The 12,277-nt window shown below is 34.4% G+C and overlaps 1 protein-coding gene across 3 annotated transcripts in view; it reads left to right on the plus strand.

Moving 5' to 3' along the window:
- Positions 1–12,277, plus strand: part of RTTN (rotatin) — a 218,527-nt gene that overhangs the window by 40,667 nt on the left and 165,583 nt on the right. For 2 of the 3 annotated variants that reach the window (XM_074274108.1, XM_074274124.1), the window contains 2 exons: positions 4,552–4,677; positions 5,203–5,319. The exons of the other annotated variant lie outside the window; for it this stretch is intronic. In XM_074274108.1, coding sequence (XP_074130209.1) covers positions 4,552–4,677; positions 5,203–5,319 — 243 coding nt within the window. The remainder of the gene's footprint in view (positions 1–4,551; positions 4,678–5,202; positions 5,320–12,277) is intronic. 3 annotated transcript variants of the gene reach the window in all.

Below are 12,277 nucleotides of genomic sequence, written 5' to 3' on the forward strand. Positions count from 1 at the left end.
TATAACATGCATATAAGTAAAGTATAGACAGTGAGTTAGGTGGGACAACTAGAAGGATAGGGAAATGGATTGTTTAAGAAGATATACCTTAGGGAAGTCTAGAAAAATGTTAAGCATTCTATTTTTTTATTTTAATTTTTTGGGTAGGTAATTGGGGTTAAGTGACTTATACAGGGTCTCACAGCTAGGATGTGTTACATGTCTGAGGTCAAATTTGAACTCAGGTCCTCCTGACTTCAGGGTTGATTCTCTATTCACTGTGTGGACCACCTGCCTCACCAGGAACTTTTTTTTTTTTTTTTCTTTTTAAAGGATTCTAATAGTTATAGCTGACATTAGCATAATACTTTAAGGTTTGTAAGTAATTTCTAAACTTTGTCTCATTTGGGCCTAATGAGATTCTTGAGAGGTAGATACTTTAAATATTATTATTCCCATTTTACAGATAAGAAAATAAAGACTCAAAAAGCTTAAGTAGTATTAAGTATTAAAAACCCAAGTTTTCTTCTTAAGACCAGACGAATGTAAGAAAAACTTTTTGCACTTGAGATAGCATACTAGTCTAGTAGAAGGAATACTGAATTCAAGGACTGTTTAATTGGCCATTTTGTCTAGAATGTAGACTATATGAAGGAAAGCAGTTGAAATTTTCATTTGAAATACTGCTTTGGAGTCAGATTTTTCAGGATTTTAAATGCCAAGTTAATCAATTTATATTTTAGAAGAGCTGTGCTAGGCAATTAAGAATCCAAGGTGTGATATGGGATGTATTGGAGAGGAGAGACACTGGAAACAGGGGTCCATTGTAATAGTCAAGGAGAGTAATTGATATTGAATGCCTGAACTGTAGTGGAATTCATGTGAGCAGGGAGATTTTAATTTGATTTTGTTTTCTCTAGATTTTATGAAATTGGTTTAATAAATTTCTTAAATTTTCTTGAATTTTTAAGAACTAATTCAGTTAACATATAAGAATTTTATTAATGTAATTTTATATTTAGTGGTTAAACCACTTTATTAAAGTTTCTATTATGTAAAATATTTGCTCTATCATTAAATTAGTAACCATTACTATTACTTAGAAAAAGTTGAATTCTACAAAACTGATTTACCATTGACTTGAGTTTTATATTTTTCGCTCCTCGACTTCACTTTTTAATCTTTTGTTTTTTAAATAAAGAAAATAATTATGTATTGTCAAATGTTAGGATTGGCCTTAATCCATCATTTCATTAAGGCAATCTTATTTCATATTCTTTCACTGAATGCACTCCACACCCTAGATGGCTGCATTACTGGTTCTGCTTCTATATTTTGCAGGCTAACTTCATTTCTGAAATTTCCTGCTTTCTCATCTCTTTCAGAATCCTTATCTTTATTTAAAACTTAACTTGAGTGTCACCTCTTTTGGAAAGCCTTATTGACTTGTGTCCCTTACTTTCCCATCCACTATATCAGATTTCTTTGGTATTTACTTATCTCTGTATGTGCCATATACTGTAAGCTTCTTTAGGGCTGGGACCATTTTTTTTTTTCTTTATATCTTCAATGCAATTCTTTGTACACAATAGATACTTAATAAATGTCTGTGGAATTAAATTGAATTAAGCTAGTTTAACTGTAATTGCCTTTGGACTCCAGGTGCTACCTGTTAAATACATGGCTAAAAAAGATTACTACATGCAAACATTTTTAAAATTTGTCATTTACTCTTTTTTTTTTCCCCTAAGGCTGGGGTTAAGTGACTTGCCCAGGGTCACACAGCTAGGAAGTGTTAAGTGTCTGAGATCAGATTTGAACTCGGGTCCTCCTGAATTCAGGGCTGGTGCTCTATCCACTGCGCCACCTAGCTGCCCCCTGTCATTTACTCTTGACCAACTTTTCATTTTAGTAGCTTTTAAAGAACTGACTTCATTTTTTGGTTTATTCCTGGAGGTAAAATAAAAATTTTGAGATTAAGATTTATAGAACTGAATGTTAAAACTAAAAGAAAGCTTAGAGATCATCTATTACCATGATATTACATAGGAGAAAAATAAAGTCTGGAGAAAGTAAGTGATTTAATAAGTAAGTTTCTGAGAGAATATACTAAGAATCTGTTCTTGGCCCTGAGATATTTAACATTTTTATTAGTTATTTGGTTAAGGGAATTGATGACATGCTTATTAGATTTGCATATGATAGAAAAATGGGAGAGATAGCTCACATATTGGATGATAGTCAGAATTCAAAAAGATCTTGACAAGCAAGAATGTTGGACTGAATTTAATAAAATGAATTTTAATAGGAATAAATGTAGACTCTTATGCTTAGAAATAGACTTCAATAAGAGGTATGACTAGATAATAATTCATCTGGATTTCTCAATACTGTGAAGTCAGTGAAGAAAACCAATTCATTTTTAGGCTGTATTCATGGATCATAATGTCCAGAATTATGAAGGTGACAGCTTCCATTATATCGTTAGTCAGGTCACAACTGAATTCAGTTTTGGGAAAAACATTTTAGTAAAGACATTAGTAAAATAGAAAGACTCCAGAGAAGGATAATAAGGATGGTTAAAAACCTTGATATAATATCATATGATGGATGTGGAGAATAGAGGCTTTGGAGGAAGAGACACCCCATGGCTGTGTTCAATATATGAAAGAATGCCAAGTAGAATAGACTTTAGATTTGCTTTGCTATCCCCAGAAGGAATAATCAGAAGCAATGGATAGAAGATGTAAAAAGGCAGATTTAGATCTGACATAAGGAAAAAAAAACTCCTGAACAAAATTATCTGAAATTTGAATGGGTTACCCTGGAAGATAATTGGTACTTTCTTGCTGAATGAGCCTTTTTAGATTATGTTGTAGAGGAATTTTCACTCAAGTACAAGTTGTAAATAATCTCTCAGATCCCTTACAATATGGAGATCTTGTGATTATGACTTTTTTCTTCTGTAACACTTAAAACAGAGGCCAGACTAGCATTACAAAAACTGACTTTAACCTACCTTTTTGAGCTAATCACATGTTAATCCCTTTGATACACTTCAGGGTGAAGTTACATGGACCTTGACATTCCTACACAAGACTTCTATCTCATTTGTATGAGACGTTGTACAGACTATTGGACCTCATGCTTGGAGGTCTTTTTCTGTACCTCCACTACTTAGAATTTTTAATTTCCTTCAAAATTCAATTAAAATGCTACATCATATATGAAGCCCTTCCTGATTTATCTGTTAGTATCTTCCCCTGCTGAAATTGCCTTGTATTTATTTTGTATATACTTGTGTTGTACATGTTACATCTCCAGTAGGATATAAGCTCTTTGAAGATGGAGACTAATTCATTTTGTCTTTGTGTCTCCAGTGTCTGATACGTAATAGATCCCTAAAGTGATTTTTAATAATATTTTGTGTATTAGAGAATATATTTTACTATACACAGATTACTAATAATATTTAATACCTAATGCTCAAATTGATTTATATCATTTATTTGAAATTCCTTGCAACAGTGCAGGTTGTAACCCATACATTATTGTCTGTCCTTTCCAACTCTTGTTTTTGTACTCCTATATGTTCTTCTCAAGGCTCCATACAAAATGTTGGAGATTCTTCATGCTTTCTCTTGATATTTCTAGGATATCAGTGAAACACTCTTGGCTATTCACCCTTGTCAAGTGATCAGCTCTTGGTCATGTGACCAGTCTGTCTTTTCTTCTTATCATATAGTTCCTCAATAACATCTTTTATCTTTTTTTTTTTTTTTTTTTTAAATTCCTCATAGATTTTGTAGGTTTTTAATGGCCAACATTCTTTTCCCTATTGTCCCTGATGCTCATAATTTACTTAATGTTTTTGGAGGCAATCTTATTCTCTAACTTATTGCCATTTAACAGTTATGATAAAATACTGGTGTTAAAATGATGGGCCTTTGTTTTTCTAGGAAGTGTGGGATAATTTAAAAGAGCTTTGTAGAAAAGAAATTGATCTGGCTCTTCTTTTGTTCAATTCTGAACTCAGTTCATTGTTCAACTGCATTTTATACTGTCCATTTCAGAAAAACTCCTGATAAAAATACAATAAAAAATAGATAACATTACATTTTAAAAAATATTTATACTGTATATTGGATCAAGTACAAGTATGATATAGAGGCTCCGGTTTCTATTTGAGCCACTATGCACTATGCCTTTAAATTAGCAGTATACTTTGTATTATGAAATGAATGTGTTTTATTTATTTTTGCTTTTATCTCATTTCTTAAACAAAATATTCTCAGTAATTCTCATTACAGTTCCTATTTTTTTATGTTTACAAAGTAATAAAAATTATAACTTTGTGAGCAATGAATTTGTGTCTTTGGAACAGTTTTCTATGGCCTGTTCCCATTATATTAAACTTTCAAATTATTTTGCAAAAAGTTTTCAATTAAATTTCTTGTTAAACAAACAAAAAGTGCTGGACTTCTTAAATATAAATAGAAGAAAGTGGGAAATTCGCTTGTAGTTCAATGTTGTTAATCTTACCCTTTTAATAATTTAACAATTCTCTTAAAGCATTGTTTAGGTATCAAGACTATGGCAGTCTCAGGGCATTCATTCTGTGATGAAGTTAATTTTCTACTTCATCCAAAAGTGCTATATGAAATGTGTACATTTGGTCTTCAAGAATCCAAAGATGAGGTATGTATTAACACTAAGCTGAAAAGAATTCTTTTATTCTGCAGTTTTTGAATTGAAGGAAAAAGCTGTAGTTTCTAATAATAGCTGAGTATTTTATTTTAAGCTCAAAAGAAACTGCCTTTTGAATAGGCTCAGTAAATGTGGTGGTGAGAAATATTTGGAGCATGTGACAACTGTAACATAAAAAAAAACTTGTGAGAATTCAGGTCAGTTGTATTTTTTTCATTTTTATTCAGAAGAGAAAAAATATAGGTATACCAGATTATTAAGGATAATGGATTCCTTCATATAAAGGGGAAAGAAAAACCTCAGACTTTCAAGCTCAAGAATAGAATTGGTTAAGGAAAGATATTTAATTAATAATGCTATGCAAGAATATATCATATTTATTGAAATTGAAATATTTTTAGACATGTTCTTACACATTTGAATTTTCTTTATTGGTCTAATGTGAGTATACCTACATCATCTTGTCAGTATTCCATCTCATATTTCATTAAATTATTTCATTTTTGTTTTGAGCAGGTGAACTCTGTTGTCAAGAATATTCTGATGTATTTGCTTCAGGGACAATTGATTATGACAACAGTAACCTGGAACAGGTTTATTGAATCTCTTTGTCCTGTTGTTCCAATTCTACAGGTACTTTGTGCTTTTCTGTTTTTAAGGCATTATTTATCTTGGACAGAGTATAATTGATTCTTAAAGCATTCATGCAGGAAAAATATCACATTTTAATAGAAATTTTGAAAAGGCCAAAAGTCAGAGTGTCTAAGAATAGGAAATGTGCCAATAAATCTTGTATCTAGCAGAAGCTTTAAAAAAATAGCTAATTTGTACACAATTTGTGTATTCAGGCTGTAGGTGAAAGAGTAAGCTTGGTAATATTTGAGATTTTAATATCAATTAATCTACCCAAGTAGCTCAGAGTCATTTAAAATTTTAACATCAATTAAACAATTAATAAAATTCTAAACTCATAGACTTAGAGCTTTGAAGGACCTTAGAGATTTATTGAATCCAAAATTCATTCTTTTACAGATGAGGAAACTTAAGGCTAAAAAAAATAAGGTGATTTGTACTGGGTTACATAGCTAGTAAGTTTCTGAGGTGGGATTTCTAATCTAAACCATTCAACAAATTTAGAATATCTGTTAAATACTAAATAAATAGTAAAGATACTTGATACATGATATAAAAAAAAAATTACCAAAAACCCCAAAACTTTTCATACTGCTAGTGATTTGTCATTCACGTAGTAACATACTGTCACAACCCTAGTATAAATCCTTCTCATCTCACACTTAACACTTATGTAATAGCCTGATGGTGAGTCTACCTGCCACTAGTCTTTCCTCATTCCATCTCATCTTCTATTAAGACACCAAAGTGATTTTCCCAAAATGTTTGCCTAATTTTTGTTACTCACCAGTTCAGTAAACTCCAGTGGTTCCCTGTCACCTCCAGCATCAAATATAAAATTTTTTTGGCATTGAAAGCTTTCTGTAACTACTTCCCCCTTATTTATTTATTTATTTTTTTAAATCATCCCATCATAATCAACTTAAAATTGTGTCTTCTATGTATATTCCTTTTAATTGACCTAATAACGAAAAGTTCTTAGGAATTGGATGTATAATTTTCCCATATAAAAATGTAAACAGTTTAACCTGATTGAATCCCTTATGATTTCTCTCTTCTGTTATTTTTTATGCTTTTCTTGAGTCTTGTAGTTGAAAATCAATTTTTTTTTTCCTATTTAGGTCTGGTCTTTTCATCAGGAATGCTTGAAAGTCCTGTTTCATTAATATTCTTATTTTTTCCCCTGAAAGATTATACCAGTTTTGATGGATGGAGGATTCTTGGCTGTAATTCTAGCTCCTTTGCCCTTTAGAAAATTATCTTCTAACACTTCCAATTTGATGTAGAAGCTGCTAAATCTTGTATTATTTTGATTGTGGCTCCATGATATTTGAATTGTTTCTTTCTGGCTGCTTGCAGTATTTTCTCCTTCACCTGGAAGCTCTTGAATTTGGTTGTAATATATCCAGGAGTTTTCATTTTGGGAACTCTTTGAGGAGGTAATTGGTTGATTCATTCAATTTTTATTTTATTCTCTGGTTCTAGGATATTAGAGTAGTTTTGTTTGATAACATCTTGATATATGATGTTTTTTTTTTTTTTTTTCTTTTTAATCATGACTTTCAGGTAGTTCAGTAATTTATAAATCTATTTTCCAAGACAGTTGCTTTTCCAATGAGATATTTTCATCTTCTTTTACTTTTTTCATTATTTGGATTTTTTTTTTTTTTGATTGATTTTTGATGTCCTATGTAGTCATTAGCTTCTACTTGCTCAATTCTAATTTTTAATGATTTATTTTCCTTGGTGAATTTTTGTACCTCTTTTTCCATTTGGGCAATTTTGGTTTTAAGATGCAGTTTTTCTTCAGTAGATTTTTGTTCTTATACCATTTGACCTATTTTTTAAGAATAGCTTTTTATTGACAAAACATATGCATGGGTAAATTTTCAACATTGACCCTTGCAAAAACTTGGGTTCCAACTTTTCCCCTTCTTCCCTCCAGCCCCTCCCCTGGATGATAGGTAGTCCCATATATGTTAAATATGTTAAGGTAAGTGTTAAGTACAATATATGTATACATATTTATACAGTTGTCTTGCTACACAAGAAAAATCGGATTTAGAAAGAAGGTAAAACTAACCTGGGAAGAAAAAAAAAATTTCAAGCAAACAACAGAAAGAGTATAAGTGCTATGTTGTGGTCCACACTCATTTCCCAGTGTTCTTTTGCTGGGTGTAGCTGATTCTGTTCATTACTGATCAATTAGAACTGATTTGGATCCTCGAATTGTAGAAGATAGCCACTTCCATCAGAATTGATCCTTATATAGTATTATTAAGTGTACATTTGACCTATTTTTAGAAAAGTATTATTTTCTTCAGGTTTTTTTTTTTTTTGTGCCTCCTTACTAAGTTGTTGATTCTTTTAAAAATAATTTTATTGCATCACTCACATTCCCTTCTGCCCCTGCTCTAGTTTTTCCCTCAAACACTACTAATTTTGAGATCTTTCAGGAATTACTTTTTTTGATGAAGGGATGGGAAGAGGGGGATGGTTAGAGAAGCTGAGACTAATATACATTTTTCTTTGCGGCTTTTAATATTGTTGTCTTTTGAGTTTGTGTTTTGATCTTCATGTTGCCATAATAATTTTCTGCAGTCAGATTCTTTTTTTATTTCCAGCCTATTTCTTGACTTTTAACTTGATATTAAAGTTAGACTCTCCTCTAAGGATTAGGGGGTGGGGGGCACTGTCCCAAACTTCATGATTTTTGTGCTGCTGTTTTCAGAGATAATTCTGGTAATCTGTAAGTTTTTTAGTTCTTCAAGGTGGTATGATTTAAGGAGAAGTGTGTGGCCACATCTTTTGGCCTGTGCTCTTATTTGTGAGTGACCACAAACACTCTTTTCTATCCTGGAATTATGACCAGGGTTGCCACTCCAGCTAGTACTTCTCCTTGTACTGGGACTGAGCATATAGACAGTACAACAGAATCCTCTACCAGGATCCAGTAAAAGGTTCCATTAAACTCCTTCTGACTAGTTATCTCTGGGTTTAGAACTCTAGAAGCCATAGCTGCTGATTTAGTTGCCCTCAAGGTTTCCTGCATGTTTGCCAAAGCATGACCTGCTCTTTTGATTATGCTCTATTCTCAGTGTGAGATAGATCTTTCCTTCTGATCTTCTAACTTGTCTTGAGCTGGAAAGTTTTTTTTTTTTACTCTGTTCTTTTGTTAGTTCTGCTGTTCCAAATAAATTTTAAGGCATTATTTTAATGTTGTTAGGAAGGGAATTTGGAAAAGTTCAAGTGAATCCCTGACTTTGCTCCACCATTTTGCCCTTCCTATTAGAATATTTTTTAGAGAAATTTAGTGATACAATACATAGTGTGGTGGGCTTCAGATAGTACTATGCAAATACTTAATTCCTTCCCCTTTCCTTATCAAGCACCTACTATGTGCCAGACACTGTTAAGCACTGGGGATATAAAGAAATGTAAAACATTATTTGTGCCTTCAAAAAGCTATTATTTTAACAAGGGAATCAACAAGTAAATAATTATGTACTACACAAAATATATACAAAATAGATGAAAGTTAATTTTAAAGAGAAAGCATTAGCAGTGGAAGGATTGAGAAGAACTACAGTATATGAGCTGGGTTGAGTCTTAAAGAAAGGGAATAGCATTATAGGCATTATAGGCAGAACAAGCTCCTGGAAAGGCATTGGACTGGAAAATGGAGTGTGATGTTTCAGAAATAGGTAGAAGGCCAGTGTCACTGAATCAGGGAATATGTGTGAGGGAGGTAAGTGTGAGGAAACTAGAAAAGCAGAAGGGGCCAGGTTGTGAAGGGTTTTGAATGTTAAACAGAGAATTTTACATTTGTTCCTAGAGGTGACGAAGAACCACTGGAGTTTTAAAAATGGTGTGTGTGTGTGTGTGTGTATGTGTGTGTGTGTATGCGTTTGTGTAATGATCAGATCACTTTAGGACGATTAATGTGAAAGTTGAATAGAAAATGTATTGGAGTGGGGAGAGACTCAAAGTAAGGAAATCAAGCTTATTACATTAATCTAAGCAGGAAGTGATGAGAATCTTTATCAAGGTGGTGTTAGTTTCTCAGGTGAGAAGGGTGTGTATACAAAAGATATTGTGATGGCAAAAATGACAGGAGTTGGCAACAGATTGAATATGAGAGTAAGAAATCAAAGCTAATAGTTATAAGCTTGGTTGATTTGAAATATGATGATGCCCTGGAAAGCAAGGAAGTTGGAAAAAGGGGAGGGAGGATTTTGGGGAAAAAATAATTTTGAACATATTTGTGGGACATGTAGTTGAAGATATCCAATAAGCAGTTGCAGATGTGAGATTGGAGTCCAAGAAAGAGTTTAGGAATGAATAAGTAGAGAATCTTTAAAACCGCATAGAAGAATAGAAGAAGGCCTAGTGCAGAGTCTTGGGGAACACCTGTTGTCTTGCATCTCCAGCTGCCTTTTGGACTTCTCAAACTGGACATCTTAAACTCAACATGTCCAAAGCTGAACTTGTGTTTTCTTCCAAATTTTCTTCTCTTCCTAAATGTTGAGGGTACCACAACTTCCTCCCAGTCACTCGAGCTCATAATCTAGCTGTCAGCCTTGACTCCTCATTCTTTCTTCCTATGTCCATTTTATTGCCAAGGAGTGTGAATTTTACCTTCATATCATGTCTTTCCTATGGCCCCTTCACTCTTCTGACACTACTACCTCTTTGGTGAAGTCCCTCTTCATCCCATACCTATACTGTTGCAGTAGTGTTCTGGTAGGTTTCTCTGACAAAAGTTTCTTCATCCAGTTCATCTTCCTCTTAGGTTTCTTTTTCTTTTCTTTTCTTTTTTTTTTTTTTTTTTTTTTTTTTTTTTTAGGCTGGGGTTAAGTGACTTGCCCAGAGTTACACAGCTAGGAAGTGTTAAGTATCTGAGACCAAATTTGAACTCGTGTCCTTCTGAATTCTGGGCTGGTGCTCTATCCACTGCGCCACCTAGCTGCCCCCCTCTTAGGTTTCAAAGTAATCATCTTAAAGTACAAGTCTGATATTGTTACTATTCTCTTCTACTCCATTCAGTAAACTCCAGTGGACCTCTCTAGGAGCATTTGACTTTTAGGATCAAACATAAAGTCTTCTTTCACAGTTTTTAGTTCTTTTTGTAAATGCCCAATTTCGTTTTTAAATGAATTATTTTGCTCTAATGAATTTTTTTCCATTTCCCTAATTGGTTTTTTTTTTTGAGAATTATTTTCTTTTTCGAATTCAGAAATTCTATTTTCTTGAGACTTTTTTATCTTTTCCAATTCAGAAATCCTACTTTCCTGTGTTTTTTTAACCTTTTCTAATTCATAAATTTTGTTTCCCTGCATCTCCTGTGAATTCTTTATTTTTTCCAACTCCAATTTCAGGACGTTGTTATTCTCTATCATAGCTTCCCTTTCCTTTCCCCATTTTTCTTCAATCTCCCTCAATTTTTTAAGAGTTTCTTCTGGGAGAGAGTTATGTGATGGGGGGCAGGAATCGTTCCCCTTTGGGTTGTTATCTGCTGTCTCTCTGCTGTTAACTTCCTCGGGGTTGGATACCCGCTCTTTCTCTGTGTAGAAGGAATCTATAGTTTTTTTGGCTTTTTTGCTCATACTTAAAAAAATCTTTTGGGGTCTGTCCCTGGGGTAGGAAATTATTTATTTACTTCTTTACCAGCTTCCTCCCAGACTGGATGGATGCAGCGGCCCCTGCGCCTGAGCTAAGATAGAGCTCTGGGAGAGAGTTCCCCACCCCCTCCCTGGAAGTGCCTCAGAGGTGACTAGCACTGCTGTGCCCCAAGGGCGCTGTGTTTTAGAGGCTTCCCTGAGATTTGAGACTGAACAGTAAAGGCAGCACAAAGCCTAGTCTATGTGTCCCGGTGGGGAGTGGATGTCTGCAGCAGGTGACGTGAAAAGCCCCTGTGCTCAAACTGGAAGTGTCTGCCAGAAACCGCAGTCCCTAGTTCAAAGGTTCCGCTTCTCTGGGACTTCCTGGAGCTGAGTTCCACTCCCTCCAGCTAAACTAGGCAGTGTGTGTTGCCTTGGGCCGTATCCACCCACTTGTCAATCTCTTAACTATTCTCAGGTGGTAGCTGAGGCCACGCCCCCTGGTGCCGAGATCTGCTGAGTCACCTCCAGGATGGGGGGGGGGGGGGGGAAATCTAATCTGAGTTTTAAAATATTTTGGCTTTCTCTTCTGAACTGCTAAATAATTAGCAGAGAAGAGCTAATGGCCTGTGCCAGATTCCTTTTACCTCAGTGGCTTCTCTGATCCCAGAGCCCTTCCCAGCGCAATGGGCGCAGTGTGCCACTACCCCACCGTCTGTGCTGGTCTCTCTTCTTCCTCCCCTGGGAACTGACCTTCTCTGTTGAAACTCCAGATTCTCTTCAGCTGGTAAGTCGTGCTTCCAGTCCTTGTGGTATCTGTCAGTCCTGGGCTTATTTTGAGACTTAATTTATCTAATTGGTTGCGAGGGAGTGAGGACGTTCACTGAGTCGTGTGTTTCTTCTCCGCCATCTTGGCAAACATAAAGTCTTTTTTTTTTTTTATTTTTAAAGCCACTCTTGACTTGTTCCTCTGCATCACTTTCTTGCACTTTATTCTCACTTTACTGATGGCTGAGGGAACTAGGCTGGATGCTTTGTGGTACACATTATTCTTAAGACTCTACAATTCAAAGCCCTGAATTATGCCCATTGGAGTCTGGGGTGAGATGATAGTGGTGGTTTGACTTGCTTGGCAATTTGCTAAGATTGGGATCAGTCATACTCTAACACATAACTCCTAAACTAAATTGATCAACCAGCTTCAATGAACATTCTCTGTAACTAAGACCACAAACTCTCTTTCATCACACTTCAGAGGAAAGCCATATTTCATTCTGTACCTAAATCATTCTCTATCTCAATGACAGTCCATTTTATTTCATTTTTGCAGTTTTTTTTTTTTTTTTTTTTTTTTATTC

Source organism: Sminthopsis crassicaudata, chromosome 1 (assembly GCF_048593235.1).
Source record: "Sminthopsis crassicaudata isolate SCR6 chromosome 1, ASM4859323v1, whole genome shotgun sequence".
Taxonomy (NCBI): domain Eukaryota; kingdom Metazoa; phylum Chordata; class Mammalia; order Dasyuromorphia; family Dasyuridae; genus Sminthopsis; species Sminthopsis crassicaudata.